Source organism: Perca fluviatilis, chromosome 15, assembly GCF_010015445.1.
Source record: "Perca fluviatilis chromosome 15, GENO_Pfluv_1.0, whole genome shotgun sequence".
Taxonomy (NCBI): domain Eukaryota; kingdom Metazoa; phylum Chordata; class Actinopteri; order Perciformes; family Percidae; genus Perca; species Perca fluviatilis.
In genome coordinates this window covers 15,705,220-15,726,298 of record NC_053126.1, presented here as the reverse complement: position 1 = coordinate 15,726,298, position 21,079 = coordinate 15,705,220, and the positions used below count along the sequence as shown (strand labels likewise).

The 21,079-nt window shown below is 41.7% G+C and overlaps 2 protein-coding genes across 5 annotated transcripts; one reads left to right on the top strand and one right to left on the bottom strand.

The window, feature by feature from the left end:
* Positions 1-1,876: 1,876 nt before the first annotated feature.
* On the top strand, positions 1,877-8,452 carry tecra (trans-2,3-enoyl-CoA reductase a). Of its 2 annotated transcripts, XR_005641871.1 has the most exons (12): positions 1,877-2,636; positions 3,425-3,476; positions 3,584-3,628; positions 3,761-3,864; positions 5,225-5,340; positions 5,554-5,659; positions 5,808-5,880; positions 5,974-6,017; positions 6,139-6,196; positions 6,287-6,375; positions 7,108-7,515; positions 7,658-8,452. XR_005641871.1 is itself a non-coding variant. In XM_039824905.1 (11 exons), the coding sequence occupies exons 1-11, from the start codon at positions 2,469-2,471 to the stop codon at positions 7,279-7,281; spliced, it is 1,029 nt and encodes a 342-aa protein (XP_039680839.1). In that variant the 5' UTR covers positions 1,877-2,468; the 3' UTR covers positions 7,282-8,452. The 2 variants fall into 2 exon arrangements, 1 of the variants encoding a protein (XP_039680839.1); XM_039824905.1 differs by having other exon boundaries at positions 7,108-8,452.
* A 12-nt stretch (positions 8,453-8,464) lies between these two features.
* On the bottom strand, positions 8,465-20,516 carry samd1a (sterile alpha motif domain containing 1a). 3 transcript variants are annotated; one of them, XM_039824893.1, is made up of 7 exons: positions 19,942-20,512; positions 17,072-17,414; positions 16,527-16,672; positions 16,353-16,413; positions 11,364-11,445; positions 10,999-11,113; positions 8,465-9,801 (listed from the first exon to the last, which is right to left on the bottom strand). In XM_039824893.1, exons 1-7 carry the CDS (start codon positions 20,302-20,304, stop codon positions 9,655-9,657), a joined length of 1,257 nt encoding a protein of 418 aa, XP_039680827.1. In that variant the 5' UTR covers positions 20,305-20,512; the 3' UTR covers positions 8,465-9,654. The 3 variants fall into 3 exon arrangements, with proteins under 3 accessions (XP_039680827.1, XP_039680826.1, XP_039680828.1); XM_039824892.1 differs by having other exon boundaries at positions 16,527-16,675; positions 19,942-20,511; XM_039824894.1 differs by lacking the exon at positions 8,465-9,801 and adding an exon at positions 10,813-10,831 and having other exon boundaries at positions 16,527-16,675; positions 19,942-20,516.
* Between the last annotated feature and the right edge of the window lie 563 nt (positions 20,517-21,079).

Here is a 21,079-nt window from a genome sequence, read left to right as displayed (position 1 = left end):
TGCCAACAACTTCCGGTTTCGTTTAAACCACATTTAAGAAGTGTCCATATCTGTCTTTAAATTAAAACCCTGAAAACGATATAGCTACTTATTAGCAGCTCTTCAGAATAAAACTGGTCTTGTTTGGGTATCTGGAGTAAATTAATTGCTTTTTCCATCAGCCATTGGCCCTTTTAATAATATTTTAAATCCAGTACGCATGCGCAGGTTCTTCCGTTCTTTCTCGCTCTTTGACAGCTTTAGATACTTTGCAGATTCGCCTATAAATAATTATATATTATTATAGATTCTGTGTTTACAATTAGCCCTATCTTTACCAGCTACAACATAAATGTACACAATAATGCATCACTAATTAAAATCCAGTATTATAATATATACACTTCTGAAATTTGCCATACTGCATATAAGTCCTTTTACTTTTGGCATACTGGAAATAAGTATATACTGTAGGTATAGATGAGAATAAATTAATATAATCAGAATTAATTTTATGTGCCAAGTGCACTCAGTTGTCAGTTTATTAGGTACACCTAGCTAAAATTATTGCATTCCAACACAACAGCTCTGCAATAAATCCTACTTCATGAAGGTTGTATTGTTATTACAGTCTCCCCTGGACACAATATTACATACAACACCTCTGACAACTGTGTGTATGTTGACACAAGTGCACAGGATTGCTCTGAGACCTAAGGTGGCTAAATTAACTGTTTGTTTGTGTGTGTGTGTGTGTGGTTGGTTGTAAGTAGTAGTAAGCGCGAGAGGAAGAAAAAAAAAAAAAAAAAAATAAAAAAAAAAAAAAAAAAAATGTGTGTGTGTGTGGGGGGGGGGTTTTTGAAGGACTTAGCAGGTCCTGACTCAGGAGGTGTAGGCTTGCATCAATTATCCTCTCTTTAATCAGAACTACAGACTCCTCAAATTTGCATATAGTAAAATGTAAAAGTAAAAGGTAATATCTTTTGTAGAACCATTGTGTTTATATTGAACAAGCGTTGCTGTTTCTTTGTCTACCAGCTGCAGTTCACAGAAGGGAAATCTCAGTGAAATTAATGAAGTTACAGTATTTGCCAGGCAAATAAAAAAATAATTCCCAAAGCAAATAGGGGAGATTAGAATCCGAGGATAGCCTAATACATTTACAACATTTAAAACATCCATTTAAAAGCTCTTACATTACACTTATCTTATCTTTTAATGTCAAATCTTCAATCACATTAGGGATAAGGGGGTATTTTGAATAATGTGAATGTGACAGTGTATCTACAAGAGAATAAAAATGACTGACACTCTGAGGATAAGTGAACTCATGGAGTCCCATGTCACAGCATTCCTCTTACATCAGATCTAAATGTTACCACCTTTGAAAAACAAGTAGGTCTAGTTCAGCACATATTTGAGATGATTGTTTTTCCATACAATGGTGTCTTTCTGATCATGAGTGTAAAAAAGGATTATGTTTAGCACAGAGATTTTTCTGATACAAGACTTAAAAATTATCTTGGAATGCAAACAGTGATACCGCTTCTTGCTTGCACTGCTCCTGCTGGTTATAAATAGACCACAGAATATAGATATGCAGTTAGCTATGTGCGACGATCAGTTGACCGTGTGCGACGAAAAGCATCTTTTGATCTTCTCCCAATCAGCATTTTCTACACCTTCCTCCCACCACGAACCTCCTTGAAGTATAGCCTATTTTAGAAACCATGTTGTTTATTCAACACACAAAGCTTGCGCCACACAGGCCCTGAAATAAACCTGTCTGTCTTTGCCATGGAGTGAAAAGAATACCAGCCACACAGGTGGTCAGGGGGAGGGGAAGGCATGTGGAGGTCTGACATCCCATGGATCGGGCTTTTAATGGGGCTCGTCACTGTGTAACAAGCGAGGTGCAGAACAGACAGGAGATGTGTCTTATAGCCTATAAGATAGGTCTAATGAGAGCACATTGGCATGTGTCACTGGGTTGGGCTGTATGTGGCTGCCCAAGGTTACCAAGCTGGTGTAGAGCAAATCAGGCAACTTATATTTAGCCTTGCAAATGGCGCGCTATGGATTATGTCTTGGGGCTCTCCAGTTTCGTCTTCAGTGCGTTTTGTAGCATGAAGGGGGGCTGTGGATCATGAAGAGGCTGTTATTCAGGTGAGGAGCAGGTTCACTTCATATTCTTAGACCAGCTCTTCTTCCACTTCTTCTCCCTTTCTTCCCTGCTCACTTTCCCTCCACTCTCTCATCCATACACTCGTATCAAAGTGTTTATGGTCTCACATACTTCTTCTCGACGTGGGGGGCTATTCAGAGCGTCCAAAAGGCACCAAAGAAGACACGCTTGAGTTGGACTGACAGTTGCGTTGAGGGGTGAGCAGGGAGTTGCTTCCCATACCAGGAGAGGACATCCAGTGTGATTGGACGTATCACAGATTATTTCATCAACAGGCTACTGAGATTTGGGATTAAACAGTATCATGGATGTACTCGCTTTAGAGGCAAAGAGTGTAAATGGAGCAGATGCTGAAAAGAAGTCTTCATCAAGGCCAAAACCGAAACCTCCTAAAAAGGCCAAAAGGATTGTTTACTTTGAGGTGGAGATCTTGGACTCCAAGACTAAAGAGAAACTGCTGCTGCTGGACAAGGTTTCTGATTACACTCACCTTTTATATTGAGCATAATGATTTACTTATACTTGCTTTAACTGGTGCTTAATAACAGATGTTTAAATCCTAAACAAAAGGCGCAAAGAGTGCTTGAGAACTTATAGATATGCCATAGATTGCCATAGATTGTATGGTCAATTACTACAGTTTATCACCTCCCAGTGCAATCCTTTTAAAGTTTCATGATTGAAACATGAAACATGTCTGTTCTAAAAGTAGCACACGCAGAAACTGTGATCACTTTGCAGGGAAGTCCGAGGAAAACATGTTTGTTTTAGCTCAAGAACTGCAGGGTCAGCATTGTGAGTAGACGGCTAATTTTACAGATAATCATCTACTTCATAGGCGGCCCGGTCAAGTTGCAGTCATTATCAGTTACGTTTCAATTGAGCAAGGGTTGCAGTTAGGAGGTGAGAATTCCCTCTTCATCTGACAGGAAATTTCTGTTGCAGCTACAGCACATGCCTGTACTGCACTGGGCCAACAGGCAGGCATGCACACATGATTAGCAGCTTGTATAAATGTGCTTGCATAAATGAGCCTTGTCAGAAAACGTGAGGGATCACATTGCATTGAAAATGTAAAAAAAATGCAAGCGTGACAAATTCCAAGAGAAAGGAAAACTTCTGCAGTAAAGACAGTAATACAGATACTTTTATATTGTCTGTACTCCATGTCTTGTAAATTGATTTGTAAATGTTAACATGGCAGTCTGCACACTAATGTTGCTGATAATCTTATGGTTCATTTTTACATTTCGATTGCAGGTGGAACCAACTGCCACTGTTTTCGACATCAAAGCTTTGTTTCAAAAATCATGTAAGTTTAAGAAAATACATTTTCTATTTATTCCTATCTTCATTTTTACAAAGATAGGCCTAATCTCTCGAGCATGCCAAAAGTTAAGTTCCTCTCCATTTCAACAGATCCAAAGTGGTATCCAGCCAGACAGTCCCTTCGTTTGGATCCAAGTGCGTCTGCTTTTGTTTTTGTTTGTTTTTTACAAAAAAATCTGCATTTATACAATTCAGTTGATGGATGGGTGTTGAAGTTGAATGTTATGGGATGCTGTCTGGTCTTATCTCGGCTGTCATGTTTTTCAGAGGCCAGATGTCTCAGGGATGAGGAAATTCTGCAGACACTTCCTGTGGGAACCACAGCCAGCTTTTACTTCAGTGACCTAGGACCTCAGCTCACATGGGGAACCGTGAGTCCACACGTGCACAGACACACACTACGTAGGACCATACAGAGGTGCTGCATGTTATGCATGTTTTACATTACTGTAAGCTATTTCCTAAAGTACACTTTATAACATGTGTTTAGATTGATTTCCACCTTCCTTTGATGAAATTCAACTTGCCAAGATTTGAGGGTTCAGTTTTGAGTATGTTTTGAAAACAATCTGCCTGTGGCTGATTTCAAGGATGCTCAAGCATTCAAGATCTGATCCTCTGAACAGCAACCTTTTAAATGCAAGAAATGATTACATTCACATGGTCCTTTTACGGTCTTGCATGCTTCACTTCTGGATATTGTTTGTGTGTTTGGCTGCATGAATGCAACGTTTTTCATCAGCTGGCTATCAGGGAAAGAGGCTCTGCAGAGTATACACCATTTGTACTTAATAGGCTGAAACATGCAAAACCACTGGTATGGCCTTTTAGGATTCTTGTACTTTAAATATATACAGACACTCTCTCACCCACTCAGTAACTCTTGAATATAAATATCAACCCACAGTGACAGATAGAGGTGATTTGCTGTGGTTCATTTTTCTATCACCTCCTGCACCGCCTGTTCTCTGTCCTAGGACATATAATCTCACGGCACCATTTTTTCCAAAGGTGTTTATCTCCCTGACCTCTCACTTGCCTTTCACTGTGCCTCTTGACTCACCCTTGCCCACCCAGTCTCTACATTTCCTGTTCTAACCCACCCTGACATAACCTCCCAGCACCCTGCCAGGCTGCAGACTGGTGCCACTGTGGGCGGGGGAAGGAGAATGACCTGCCCCAGCAGAGATCACCAGTAGCTATTGGTCAGGCACTCTTAGCCAGGGCTCTGCTCGAGGTGCTGATTCAGTGGGTCGAATTCACTGCCAGCTGTGCTGCTGTGCCGCTTGATCATATCATTTGTTGAAAGCTGGTATTACAAGCTGTCTTAGTGTCTTATTTGCTCCATGGGCACAATGAATACTATTATTGCTACACTGAATGGTTATAGAAGTAGATGGGTGGTTTTTGTTTTAAAATGGATTAGACAAGTGGGTTGTTAGAGAAGCCAGAGCCATACTGGTGTCAGTTGCATGCTTTGGCAGATGGTTTAGACTGGGCTGATCTAACAGGGAGAAAATATTTTAATTTCACTGGTTAGTGTATTCTCTATTGTATTAGAGAAGTTAATCAATAGAGCTGTTACTTGGAGTGCCGTTCATGTATTCATTCATTGCTTCTTTGTTTTGTGCTGTTCTGCCTTTTTGCATATTTCTGCACTGCTTCTCATCTGGTCGCAAACAAAGAAAAACCAAAATGAAAGCATAACTGTCTTTTCTTTGATCACTTCAGGTGTTCCTAGCAGAGTGTGTTGGTCCACTGGTCATATACTTAATGTTCTACTTCCACCTTCCCTTCATCTACTCTCCGAAATATGACTTCACCAGCAGCAAGCACTGGGTCGTACAGTGAGTGTCAGCTTTCTCATGTTTTCGGGGATCTGTTGCAATGTTGCTGCTGTGTATCACACAATCCCAGGCTTTGCACAGATGCCACCTTAACACGACAAACACTAGTGAAGTATATGGTGACACTGAGTCAGGGCCAAGTGTAATGGTGGACTGCAGTGAGGCCACATATTAATCACAGCTAAATATGTAAGTGTGTATGTCCTGTTGCAGCTTGGCCTGCATGTGTCACTCCTTCCACTACATCAAGAGGATCCTGGAGACACTGTTTGTCCACCGTATCTCCCATGGGACCATGCCTCTCAGAAACATATTTAAGGTAAGTGAGCTGCATAATTTTGACTTTTGAATGTGATATACAGTATATTATTATGTTGTGCTGTGTGATTCTCAGAAATCTGAACCAAAATGTATGTGGAGCCTTATCTTGACAGTATGACTTATGATAGTCTCTTCCTGTATTCCAGAACTGTGGCTATTACTGGTGCACTGCAGCTTGGATGGCGTACTACATTAACCACCCTCTCTACACCACACCCTGTAAGTGCAGACCACTGTAATTTTCTTCTCACGTTAACTCATCAGTCGAAGTTGACTTCCATCGTAATCCATTTTTCTGTGACACATCGACAGATTACGGGCAGCAGCAGGTGAATACAGGACTTTATATTTTCTTGGTAAGTTTGAGATCTCTTTAAGTTGTATATTCACAGCTCAGTAAAGGAATCTCCCAGACATTAAATGAAAAAAAAAAACTATTTTGTAGATTGTCATCTTTGGATGTCTTTATTCCCACAGTTCTGTCAAGTAGGGAATTTTTCCATCCATGTCGCTCTTCGTAACCTCAAACCACCAGGTGAGCATTCTCTAACGAGGCACACAGTGTTTTTAAAGCAGCCAACAGTATGGGGCAATACAATGTTTTATTTGTTTTTACCCATCTCAGGTTCAAAAATCAAGAAGATTCCTTACCCAACGAAAAATCCCTTCACATGGATGTTTTGGCTGGTCTCTTGTCCGAACTACACATATGAGGTAATTAAGTCCACTCTTAACAGAAACAGGACAAGAAAATACTGTCTGGAAAACACAAAAAGGAAACGGTATACTGAAAAGACTATAACTTTGGTAGATATCCACTTGATTTGACAAGCTCAGACTGCTGAAGTCTCACAGTAGCTTTAGATAAACAAATATTTGCACAGAATGAGGCCTGTGAATTTTGCCCCCCTATCTCTTGTGTTGGAAGCGCATTAGGAAAGGATATTTTACACACCAGTATAAACAGGAGGAATGATTAAAGCAAGCTAAACCTGGGCCATAAACTATTGTCTTAAGATAGACTAGACAAATTGGGAACTTATCCTTTAATGTTAAATCATGTTTTTTGGTTTTGTTTTTCTACTTCTTCATGACCAAGAATAATATGTCATTCAAATGATTTTTTGTCTCATTTTAGTTTGGGTATTAGTTGTGTTTTGCAGCAAGTAACGTTCCACATTTCAACATGGAAATACTGAAGGCAACTGTTGTATGCATGTCTATGCATGTCTATGCAACCCAGTAGCAATAGTATCCAGTACTTGTATTTCATTCTTGCAACATAAAATGCACTCTTGCTGCCATCTACTGGTTATGTCCTACACATGCATCATAAATCTCAATACACTGTGTATGTGTGTGTGTGTGTGTGTGTGTGTGTGTGTGTGTGTGTGTGTGTGTGTGTGTGTGTGTGTGTGTGTGTGTGTGTGTGTGTGTTGCTCACAGATGGGCACCTGGATTGGCTTCACAGTGATGACCCAGTGTGTGCCTGTGGCTTTCTTCACTCTCGTGGCCTTCATTCAGATGACTGTGTGGGCCAAAGGCAAACACTGCGGCTACTTAAAGGAGTTCAGAGATTATCCGACCCTGCGCTCCTCCATACTCCCTTTCATCCTGTAGAGCTGGGCACAGAAAACAACGGTCACTACACACAGCCGGTTCTTTTTAAGGGCCTCTCCATCCACTGGATGTCAGAAAGTGTGTGCTGAGGTCAACAGCATGGATGGATTTTGGTCATATGGATTCCATGTAACATTTTCTTACATGTCACTCCATAAGGAGTAGCTGTTACGGTTACTCTGAGCGTTGGACCGGTGAATGCAGGACTGTTAGAGGCAAAGGAAGCCATCAGAGGTAAATGCCGCAAAGTCTTAATTTAAAGTTGTATGTGCTATTGAAGAGCAAGAGGATGAAAAAAATATTTTGCTACGCTGCTGTAACATGTTTGAGTGAGAGTGCTGTTTAGTTTAAAAAAAAAATCACATTGTTTTCATAGATTTTGGCAACCTGATCAGTGACGTTTCCCACCAAGAGGCTAATCTGCAGTGTCCAATTAGTGTGCAGCCTGGAGCTGAGAACTTTGTGGCCTCCTGCAGTGTTCTACTGATCCAAGTGACATTTACACCATGATAGTACTAGTGCTATCTGGGTTAGAAATAGAATGGGTGGGAAAGTGTTTTTCTTGTATATCTAAAATAATGGAGAGAAAAACACTGCTGATAGCATTAACACGCACATCCTTTAAAATATACCTTACTTACACATGATTATAGTGCAGAGTGTTCAATTGAAGTAAAAAAAAAAAAGGTTTTAGTCATCAAACCATTGTCATAGTATTATATGCACATATTTATAACACATATTTATTATTATGTTTCTCTGCATTGTTGGCGCTGTGGCGATGTTTTATTTTTATACTATTCTGAAGAGTTGTGCAGCTACAAACACATACTGAGACTTTATCTGGTGGTGCTTTCCAGGATTGGATAAGGATGTGGGAAAAACTTGCAAAATTGTTTATTCTTTGCTATTCCATTTTCACTGAATGTGCATTTCACAGAATGCTGCATCGACTGAACCTTTTAAATGAAATGAGGAACTTCTGCGTGAAGAGACCATTCAGTGTCGAGCAGGACTTCTATCTAAAGTGGAAAGTTTGTTTGCAATATTTGATTGACACTGTAGAGGGGCCTTCACACCCTCTTAAGGCAACGCTGACCCACTGAATCAATTGTTTTTAGGCAAACTATAAATACAACGAGTGTAATAGGGTAATGGGTAAAAAAAAAAATCAGAAAATAAGTAACTGAAGAGATGGACACAAGCTTTATTTGTGACTCTGGAAGAAGTGTCAAATATTACAGATAAAAAGGGGAGGAGATACATTAGAGATGTAGACTACATCATATGGAATGTTACAATTCAAAAGGCTGGCTTACATTAAAACAGAGACACTGGACAAATTATAAATGGATAACATAAAATATTGCATTTGATCACAATATCTGCTCTGTAAACAGGCACTGACCAAATTTAAAACAATAGTCAGTATTTCAATAACATTTCCTAGTTTATTACTTTATTTTGCTTATGTATGAAAACAAATCCCATTGGTTTGCACATTTCCTGGTTACATCTATCTGCAATTGTTCCCCAAAATGCAACTGTATTAAATTGGACCACAGTCAGATCTAAATAAGATAGAAAAAGAAAAGAAAAACACACACATACACACAACATATTGCCTTACCAGCAGGTAGTAGTATATCATATTGGTTATATCTCTGTGTTACAGAGACACTGAAGACATAATCCAACATCAGCAGCTATTGGTGGCATGATGGGTCAGGCATCTGACTTCCCCAGCACTTTGATAACATTTCATTTAACGGAATCAAAAGGAAAACTCCCAATAGATGTGCTTTATGTTTATCTGTGTGACTTACAAAGACTTTCTGGAGTAACAAAAGGTACCATAACAGATCGAGCGAGGATGCAGGTTGAAATTTTAGAGCCACTGCCAAACCAACATTCTCTTGTGGACCCAAAACTGTGACAACGCTTTGCTCGCAGCACAATGCAGTGCAACATGTCTCTGTGGGTACATTAACCCATGGGTGGTCCACTTGGTGCAAGGCTCAGTCCCCTTCAATGGCTGCTTATCTATCTTTTACTCTTGCAGAAAGGTCATTGCAACTCCACTTTCAAACATACTGAACGTACCAGTCTATTCCCTTGACAATGCAATCGAACGGCCACATGGGTAAATCGAAAACAATTTGAAAACCAAAGACCATAATGAGAGGTAGGATGACTGTCTTTCAGTTTCTGGTCATTCTCACAGTGAAAGTTAATTCCACCGCAGTCTTTCCCCCCACTCACCCTCTACATATTGTGTATATGAAGGTGGGTGGCAGGACCTAGATGGGAGAGGGCACTGCATTCACGTTTGGGTCAATGCAGAATTGTCTGTCTGTCATGTGAAGCACCAGTTCAGAGGTCTTCATATTCCAAGAAGTGGGTCCTCTGCAGCACCTTTACATGGCGCTCATAGATTTTGAGTGCAGGGCCGAGTCTGATAGACAAACCAGTCAAGACGTCACTGCGCTGCATTAGGAGAAGAGACTTCCCGTCAATCTCCTGTGGGGGAGAGCTCAGTTAGCATCACCCATAGGGTTCTGAAGGTATTTTCTGAATGCTTAACATCTTTTAATGTAACTCATGTAATGTAATTTTTAAATGGCCACCAGGACGCACGGTGTATTAAGTTCAATTAGATATTAAAAACCTAAAATTATGGGATTTTTCCTAGACACCTCAAGACAGCCAGTTGTCTTTACTAGAAGCCTTTACAATACAGCTTGGTGTACACAAATAAAGTGATACTGGTCATCACAGCATCAACTACTTTTGGACTGCTCAACACACTTAAAGGGTAACTACTGTTTTTTTTCAACCTATTTTCCTATGTTTTTGTGTCTAAGTGACTGATGGGAACAACAATCTTTGACATTGGTCCAGTATTTAGCAAGATCGCTGCAGTCATTTATAGGGCAATTGTCCAGCTTGTATTTACCTTCACAAAAGTGCTCCTTTTGCCACTGACCTTTCTGTTTAACCAGAAACAGCTCTGAAGTCACTAGTGTTAAAACCACCAGACTCCATTTAAAAAAGCAATGCTTTTAGCGTGTATAGAGCCAACATATTTTCACATGTAAATCGGTAAACAATTTGTGTATTTCAACCAAAACTAGAGTTATGATGGTTGGAAAAGTGGAAAAACGACCCAAAACGGCTTTTCATAGTTTTATTTTGTTTCTGTCGACTTTGAATGAAGTGTATTTAATGATGCTAAAATGACTGTTGATTTACATGGAGTCTGGTGGGTTTAGCGAACGCGATTTTGCGGATATTTTCATGTTTAAAAAAAGGATCTTACTCTCTAACAGAAAGGTGGACCTCCTTAGAAATCCTTTCCATAATGTTGCCAGACACTTAGAATATTAATCTGAGCCGGTCAGTGGGAAAACGAGCACTTTTGTGAAGGTAAATACAAGCTGGACAATTGACCTATTAACAATCACATTACATTGTACCTTGTTTCGCCGCCGACTGCAGCGTTCTTGCTTAATACTGGACCAATTTCAAAGATTGTTGTTCCCATCAGTCACTTAGACACAAAAACATAGGAAAATAGGGTCCAGGTTTAAAAAAAAAAGAAACGGTAGTTACCCTTTAATATTAACTGCCTCTAAAAGTACACTGGGTGATGGACTATGTGTGGTTTTCAGTGTACATATAGTGCCCTCTGTGGCAGTTTTGCGGTGGTGTACTGACCTGTGTTCGAAACGCCACAGCCTGATCTGGAAAGCCCGCAGCTGAGAAGTAACTGGCCACATCTGCCACAGTCCACTGCATTAAGTTCTGGCTCATCATCTCCTTCTTCACAAAGCTGGAGGGAGAGACATAACCAGTCACCTTTCTTCAGCAGGTAATGTCTCACTTTGTTGTTGTTGTTTTTTCAAGCCTTAAGCCGAACTTCTGTCACATGAGTTTGTGCCACAGACATACGTATGTAGATTAGTTATTCAAAACAATAGCTGACAAAGTAAAGTGTATAAAACTATTTTAGAAAGAGAGGAGATGCTAAAATGCATTTCTTGTGGAGAATGCAATGACTTGCTTACTAACAGGATACTCACACTTCATCCCCTTTACCACCATTCAGAAGACTGTCTTCGGCTGCTGTGATGGAGGGTATATCTATCTTGTTCTTTAATGTACCTGTGAACAAAATGAAAGCAGTATTATTCCAAAATATTACCACAATAAAACGCAGATGTAATGGATATCATGACATGCTCTGGGAGAAGCCTTGACTGCATGTTTCTTTAATGATCACTACAACACAATGCAGAGTTGATTTGCCAACCAACATTAATAACATCTTCTTTGAGTCAAAATAATCTGTGCATGTTAATTTTACATCAAAAGCCATCAGGCCTCTTATTTCTTGCTATGTCGACGTGCAATATGCAATGCACAGCCATGGGAAATGGCCAATAAAAGCGGAGCTCAATTCATATGATTCACTGTGGGAGCAAAGAGAAGGGTTCATATAATAACCATAGTTCTAACCTTTTTTCAATTCTGCAAACAATGTGTAAAATAAAATTCAATAACATGTAGTTAAAAATGATAATTTGTCTTTGTTTGAAAATTGTAGGTTTAAATTTTTCAGTGGTGTGAACTGTTGACCCAACAGCAGCAGAGTTTTGATGAAAAGGAAGTGATACTTTTTCCATGGTACTAGTATGCAACACTGAAGCCTCTACTGTCACGGCACAGTGTTTCCATTAGAGTTTGTGCACTGTTCAGTATGGTGTGTGTACAATGAAAAAGTGTTAATAAAGCACTGTTACTATACAGTACCAGCCCACTGTCACAAGATGCTGGCAGGACTGTCTTCATGCATGTGATGCATGACAGGGACGATGCCCTCATTTTTAGGTGAGTACTTCTCCTTCTAGCCAAATCATATCCAAGTACTGTATACTGTGGTTTGGTACTTATGCAGTGGTAAAAAAAACATTTTAGTGTTTATTTCTGTTATGCCATGTTAGTTAATGTCTAAGGAGGGAAAATATATAACCACTTCTCTTGCATTCAAAGCCAGAAAGTCCCAATTCAGATATTCAAAAAATAACAAACTCTGGGCATACCACTGCAAACACGACAAATTGTACTTGTTGGTATACACAAGCAAGATGAAGGAGCCTCTACCGGGAATCAAACAGTGTGTTTCTGAGGTGGCGGATGGGAACTTTGCCCTAGTATCTTTTCCATACGAAAATATTTTGCATGTTTCCTTGCTTATTGACGAACACATATATACCATAAAATATGAATCTATTCTGAATTATTAAGAGCCATCTGTAAGCACACGTTATCTACCAAACAGCTATTTAAAGGGGTGATAGAATGCAAAACCGATTTTACCCTGTCATAGTTGAATAACGACAGTTCGGTGGGTAAATAAGACATACATAGAAGCTCAAAATCCCATTGAAACCCTGTTGCTATGAAAATCTCATATTTTGAAACTGCCGCTGAAAACGGGCGAATCTCAACAAAGCTGGAAGTTGACCTCAACCTTCCAAGACCGGTACTTTTGTCAGCCCATGGGTGTATTAAGAGAACGGTCACGCCCCAACATTTACATAGGCTACACAACTGACCTGAGACCTAGTCTTCTGAATCTAGGTCACGCAGATCTCTGCTATTCCATTACAAAATTCACTTCTGAAACCTTTTTATGCTAGAAATCAACTACGTAAAGCTCAAATATGGGCCGTTTTACGAAAATGGATGGCCAATTGCAAATTTTGTCCGACTGTGTGTCAGAGTTCAGCGGCCGGTGCTGCCTGGGTTGCTGCCTCGCCGCCTGGCCTGCTTTCCTTCACAGACCCCGGCCTGCTGTGAGCTTGATTTAGCTCCATTACGGCTGGCAGCCCACAGCACTCCATACCCGCGCAAAGTCACCGTTTTTTGGGCTAATGGACTACCAAACGCCGCTGCTCTGACAGAGCTCCAGGGCCTGCAACTCCTCTCTTCCTGCTAAATAGAGTTATTTAAACAAACGATTGGGGAAATAAACGCTTGTCCGCGAGTCTCATTGATAGAGCCTGCAGCTGGATGGAGCTCTATCAATGAGAGCTAGCTAGCCTCCTCTTAGAATTCCTCTGAAATTCACAAAAATTCATTAACTTGAAATGAAGCTAACTATTCGTGATTTGTAGCTACACATAGCTAGGATTGAAGGGACAGTCGCAGCTAACGAAATCTCTAATCTTCACAAATATTCATTAACTTGATATCGGACACCGTTGTTAGCTTTCTAAGACGTTTAGGTAGATGTTGTATAAGTGGCGTGACGAAATTCAAACTGTAAATAATTATTAACTTGAAATGAAGCTAACTATTCGTGATTTGTAGCTACACATAGCTAGGATTGAAGGGACAGTCGCAGCTAACGAAATCTCTAATCTTCACAAATATTCATTAACTTGATATCGGACACCGTTGTTAGCTTTCTAAGACGTTTAGGTAGATGTTGTAAAAGTGGCGTGACAAAATTCAAACTGTAAATATACTTGAATTAAGCTGAAAATGAAGCTAACTATCCATGATTTGTAGCTAGCACATAGCTAGGATTGAAGGGAGAGTCACAGCAAACGAAACCCCTAATCTTCACAAATATTCATTAACTTGAAATCGGACACCGTTGTTAGCTTTATAAGACGTTTAGGTAGATGTTGTAAAAGTGGGGTGACAAAATTCAAACTGTAAATATACTCGAATTACGCCGAAAATGAAGCTAACTATACATGATTTGTAGCTACACATAGCTAGGATTGAAGGGACAGTCGCAGCTAACGAAACCCCTAATCTTCACAAATATTCATTAACTTGAAATTCGGACACCGTTGTTAGCTTTATAAGACATTTAGGTAGATGTTGTATAAGTGGCGTGACGAAATTCAAACTGTAAATATAGCTACTCTAGTTATGCCGGCAGCCAGCCAAGAGTAACTGGAACTGTGGTAAGAGATTGCTGGTGTAACAAGCTCGCTGACCGCGCTCTCACTCTCACACATGGGCAATTTAGCTAGCAGTAAGAGGGGAGTTGCAGGCCCTGGAGCTCTGTCAGGGCAGCGGCGTTCGGTAGTCCATTAGCCCAAAAAAACGGTGACTTTGCGCGGGTATGGAGTGCTGTGGGCTTCCAGCCGTGACGGAGCTCTCTCTATCTCACAGCAGGCCGGGGTCTGTGAAGGAAGGCAGGCCGGGCGGCGAGGCAGCAACACAGGCAGCACCGGCCGCGAGGCAGAAACACAGGCAGCACCGGACGCTGAACACCGACACACAGTCTTACCAAATCTGCAATTAACCATCAATTTTCGTAAAACAGCCCATATTTGAGCATTATATAGTTGATTTCTCGCTTAAAAAAGTCTCAAACGTGAATTTAATAACGAAATAGCCCGACAAACAATGTATAACTTTGCAGTGTCTGAAATATGAGACCTGCTGTCGAGTCTCCCATGTGTTTCTATGTAGTTCGCTCAAATCAGCGCGCAGCCCATTCTAAATATTCATGAGCATACCATATTTGGAAGCAAAGCTCTTGTTCCAAATAGAGCCATATTCACAGGGTAGTTAAAGTGATGGTTCGGAGTAATTCACCCTAGGGTCCTTTGCACCATGACCTCGAGCCAAACACCCTCCCAGAAGCTTTTTTCACCTGGGTCTAACATTGGGAGAGTTAGTTAGAGTAGCGTTATCAGCTGAATAGCTTAGCGCAGGGGCTAATGGACCCACGTTTGTATCTTGTAAGTTACCCCACTAATAATGCCCGAAATGATACCAAACGTCTACAAGTAGTACAAATAGGTTATGCTCTCATAAAACGATGGATTGGAAAGTTTGTAAGTACACCAGAAGTTTATGAACACTTGCCTGCTCTCTTCAGCTCTCTGTTGCTGCTGCTGCTACCTGCAGTTAGACGAGTGCTTAGGGCCGTCTACAAATTACTACACCGAAAAGAGTTACAACAAAAATATTTATTAATTCAATGATTAAATAAGGTAATGTCTCCAAACTTACCTCAATTATTACTTGTCTCCTGCTAGTTATACTACAGCACTTACTTAAAAAAAAAAATTTAATTAATAAATATTTTTGTTGCATCTCTTTTCGGTGTTGTTTGTAGACGGCCCTAAGCACTCGTCTTACAGCAGCAACAACAACAGCAGAGAGCAGAAGCCAGCAGGCAAGTGTTATTTACATAAACTTCTGGTGTACACTAAACTTTCCAATCTACTTCAATGTTAGACCCAGGTGAAAAAAGCTTCTGGGGGGTGTTTGGCTCGAGGTCATGGTGCAAAGGACCCTAGGGTGAATTACTCCTAACCATCACTTTAAGGGCATAATAAAATAGCATTCGGGCAATTTTCAGCCCAACCAATGTTACATACCCCATTAGGAGACCTTAAGGAATAGTGTAAAATACCCTATATAATCATTCTATAACCCCTTTAAAGCCATATTTAGACAGCTTTTAGAAATCTTCTGCCGCTGTATGCTTTTTACATAGTCATGTGGTGATTTTTCTTGACTGAAAATTATCATGCATCAATATCAGAACTGTTAACAGATTTCCACCTCGACAAGCCAAGTTGTTAATAGTGCAGAATTGCAGAAGGGCAGCAGGTTCTGAGCAAAAACCTTTAACAGTCAAAGTGAGCACCACCTGGATTGGAAGGTAGCGGGACAAGTTTGTGAAGCATTCAAAAAATCTTGAGCAAGCCTTAAGGCAAGCACTAGTCAAAAAGGTCAATGTGACCTGTGACGATTTCCTGCATGTCTTCCCCTCTCTCTCCCCTTTCTCACCTAGCTGTCCTATCAAATAAAGGCAGAAAGCCCAAACAAATTATCTTTAAAAAGGTCAAATGGCCAAACAGCCAGAAAAATACTGTAAGATGTCATTACCTAATTCCTTTAACAGGTGTGTTTTGTTAGAAACCATTTCCCAAAATGAGAGAGTGGACGAGTGATCAATTTGTTTTCTGCAAAACAGATGCAGATTACACAGCCGCTACAAAAACATACAAATGTGACACTATGTTACTCACAGTTGTCAGATGGCAAAGAAAGTGCCTGTGGTCTTCCATCAGATACATTCCTGGTCTCATCCTGTTGGCCAAACAATAGAAATTAAACATGAAAATGTCAGGTGTGAAACAGAGAGATCAAAGAAGCAGGAGACCTTCAGGTGTTGTTCTTTGTCACAAAAGGGTTACAATTACCAGCCCTGCTGCATAGTCCGGTACTAACTGGTCAGACGAAAGGCCACTATCCACCGCCTTGCCTTCATCTTCCTTCTTCATGTTGTTCTTTAAAGCGCAGGGGCTGGTAGTTGCAGAGTGGATTGCTGGCTTCATGGCTGCTGCTGCTGCTAACAGAGAGTGAACCATTTACATTACATGCTGATATAATCCATACAATCCCGCCTGACTTTATTCTTGGCAAATTCCAGTGCTAATCAAAAACTAACGCAGCTCAAAATTTCTCTTCATTAAACCTGAATAACTGGTACAAACAAGCTGATGGATGACTGCAATTCTTAATGCAGGAAGACATTGCTAAGCCATGAAAATGTATTATTTTCTCCTGCAATCTAGCTTACATTAACTGAGGCATTGATACTGTCAACAACCATGTCACCCATCCAGCTCCCATACCTATTTAATGTCCAATGCATAACTAAGCATAAATCTTGCACATGAAACAATATTTGAGTGCGCCATAATGTCGGGTGTGCATATTAAACTGTGTCGAGCAGTGTGAATACCTTTGTCTCTTTGCATTCCTGGGTGCTGGCGCTCTGCTGGGCAGACAGTAGAATGATAGGCCCAGTCATTGTGTGTGAGGGCCCTGGGGCTGGAAGGGGGCAAGGAGCTGGGCCTCTCACCAGCCTTCTGGAAAGAGGCACAGTCCAGACCGGAGGCAGGGCCGGGGCCAGGGCGAGTGCCAGAGGGGGAGCAGGGGGCAGAGGCGGCTCGCACAGAGGCACAGTGCACAGCGGCATCTTTATATGTGTGGCCAGGAGAGGATCTGTCCTGCCCATCCCGGCTCTCATCAGCCCCCTCCTCATCTGCATTACTGTCTGTGTCCATTGCCAGAGATGTGTCAGCCTACAAAACAGAAGCATAGGTGCAACATATAATTTCCATGTCATTGTATTTTATAACTGTGATCCCACTGCATTATATAATATTTATACAATCTAGGGTGGGTGCAGAATTGAACAAATGGGGACAATCAGACTGAGGGGATTAGAAACATTTAACTCAGTAGAAGAAAAGCCACTATCAACAATTAAGTTAATTATTTAACAACAACTTAAAAAGCTGGTAAGCCTGCAATGCTACAAGGGATTGTTGTTATGTAGGCTGAGCGTGTCACATGAAAACACGCTCATACAGATGTCGCAATGTGACCGCTGTGGTGGTAAATTATTGCCTATGAATGCTTTCGTCCCTTTCCGCAGTGTTCACTCCGCAGACAGTAAGCCCTTCAACCACAAACGTGTTTCCACGCAATTAAATACTTGAATGTAATCTTATGTGATTGCATACTTGTAATTAGTTTTAACATAACGCACTCATTCCTTTCGCTGTTTTTTTTTTTTTTTTTTCTTTTGTCGACGGCGCCCTGAGTAAAAAATTACCTTTTGTGCGACTGCGTGTCCAAGACCCAGTAGTCGAGCACAAGAGCGCACTAAAAAAGCCCGCCCCGCTCCTGAAAAAAGAGCCGCTTGTATGGCATTCACCCATCGCGCTGCATTTCACATAACTTTCGCCGAGGCACGGTCACAAAAACACCATGCCCGCGAGGATCAATCCAGCACGATTTTCATCTCGGCTCACGTGAAACAGCCGATGTGCTCGGTGCGTCCCGATCTTTAGAGGCCTTCTTGATTGATAACACTAACACACGGGAGTACAGAAGGGCCGATGGGAGGCGTTTCAGGCTTTCCTCAAATTTCCCCCAAAGTGCGCATGGAGTTGGGAGCCGCGGCAAAGACCTCGCCATTGTGTCTGTGATCATTACGGAGCGCTTCCCGGGGCCGAGCCACGGCAAAGCAGACCAGAGATTAAAATAAAATAAAAAACGAGCTTTAACTCGACGGGCAGATCAACGCAGCACTTCGATCACAGCGAGCATCAGTCGCCTCGTTTACCAGTCTACTTTGACTTTGCACCGCGGGTCAAGATTTACAGTACCGAAAGAAAAAAAAAAGAGTAACGCAAATGAGTCCGCTGTCGGACACGGTCTACTGTGTTCATCTGACCCGCGTATTCAAGCGAAACCTGGATAACAGCCCTGCGACGCAGCCTGTTCAAAGTAACAACACGTATTCGTTTTTGTAGCAACACACACGTCTTTCAGAGAACAGAGTAAATTTGATCTCAGCTTAACCCAAATCGGATAGGGCATCCGCGCCAGCTAGCGCCGGAGGAACAGTTTGCAGCCGGTTCACGTTAGTTCAGGTCTCACATACCGGCTCCTTCATATTTCATTACTCTGCAGTGATGTGTCTCATCTTAAAATACTCTCAACAAATAGTTGCCAGACACGGAGAAGTGATGCCACTGCTGTACGGGACGTGAAAGGCCATATCAACAGCCAACACAGACGTGACTGGGATTGGCTGCGTGTCCGACAATGGATCTAGGGGTTCGACTTTATGCACTGCGTCGACAATCGTTCATCACTCGAAAAACAGACGCAGTTTGCATAAACTAACTGAATATAACCCTATTTTGAGTATTTTGGCACCGATAGTAATGGATTTGGTAGCTGTTTTACGGGACAACACATAGTGATGATGGGCATATCTTAAAGTCCAGACGAAAGGGGTGACGTCGTCATGGGCAGACATAATACGTATCAGGACTGGGCTCTGGTGATATTTGGTGTTTTGCCTGGGATGGCTGTCCTCGTCAACAACCCAACAATGTGTCACGTCCCCCATCAGGCTCCTACATCCGCGGTGTTTGAGACTTTTTTTCCTTCACCCACTCCCACATACAAGCCAAAGAGAATGAAAACATATATTTCCAGCCCGTGCTTTCAAAATAAAACCCTAACTAGCAAGCGAGTAATTTGTTGCTATTATTGTGAAAGGGCATTTGTTCAAGTTCCGGGAAACGTCTGCTTATCTCTTGCTAGCTTGGCAGAGTCCTCCTCCCCTTCGCTCAACGCTGAGTTTGGGGCTCGAAAAGCGCTTTCTGCTGCCGATAATGGTGGCTCGGGTTGTTGAGGACGGGCAGGACGGTGCAACTTTTCATGTCTTCCATTTGTGCGTTTGAATAACCCGTTAAAAGTGCTTTTCAACCGGCGTTGTGTAAAATATGCCACACTCTCACAGTCTCACTAGCTACACGCACCTTCTGATTTTTTTTTTTTTTTCGTCTCCACCTCGGCAGCGCTCGAGTGAGGTCCAACTGCCGCTCCCCGTCTGCGGCAGTGTTGGGTGCACTTGCAAATCACTCCCCTCACCACTCCCCGTGTAGAGACAACAAATACGTGTTTTTTTTGCAAACCACACATTATCCGTGCCTAGCTTTTACCTCCACCTGTTAATTGGGTAAGATGTGATACGACAATGAGATGGGAGCTCGTTAAACATGCCTCCTCGCATTAACCTCAACATACCTCCAAATCCTCCTCGTCCTGGTCAACAGGACCGAAAGCGCTGTCCCCGTTGCTCAAGTCAGAATGACTAGCTTCTTCCACCGCGCTCCTTCTCGCAGCCGTCGTTAACGTTACATCGTCTTTTTTTCTGCTTCTCCGCTGAACCTTGGCGGCGTTTCGGTATGAAATAGAGCCCTTGTAGTTAACTTTCAGCACGGTTTGTTCTTGAATCAGTTTCTCCAGTTCTGCGCAGGTTCGGTCGGGCTCGGACCCGTGTCGTCTCCGGACCATTCGGCAAATTCTCTCCAAGTCCGGCCGGGCTTTTCGCGACCGGAGCGAGTCGATAGTGTCCAGGATCCACTCGCGGTACTTAGATTCGGACATCTTTTTTGCTCGGTTGATTCGCTTTTTTTTCTTGCCTTTTTTTCTACCTTAGTGCGTCAACCTTGTACGTTACACACGGTGTTTTTCGCGAGCCGCGGTCCGAGCCCAACTGAGAAGCGGAAACCTCACTGTACGCCTCCTGCGTTTGCGTGTGCGCTTAAGGTGGACCGACGGAGTTGCAGCGAAAAGTTTCACTCGAGAGGAGTTTTAAGGTGGAATTTGCAGACCTGGACAGGGACGAGCGCACGCACTCGGGCCCATGTGCGCCATAATGGATGCAAACGGTGGCCATTTATTTCAAGAGTTGTCAAGTGTGATGCAGCCTCTGATGTAGTAACTGAAGCTACATGTGGTCCATGTTTCACTTAACTTCACAAGATCAATTGAAAACACCAGAGGCGTAGCTAGGAAGTTTTGGGGTTTCATGTTTTGCCCTATTTTGAGATCAAACTATGGCAGAATTAAGTAGACAAAAAAAAGATGTGATAATAAAATCCAACACGTTAACAAATCAGTATGCAAAATACTGCTTTATTGAATCCAATAAAAAGTGATTGATTTAAACTTTTTCTAAATTGTAATTGAAAACACAATCACCCCTTCCCCATAGTTAAAAGGTAATCCAAAACCCTACATTGGAACAGTCTGTCTCCCAGGCTACATGGACACTATTACTACAGCTATTCTGTATGAACATGATGCTGTTAATGGTTTTATTACCTTAATATTTGTAAATACTGTAGGTATCTACTTAAATTACTGAATTCAGCAATCT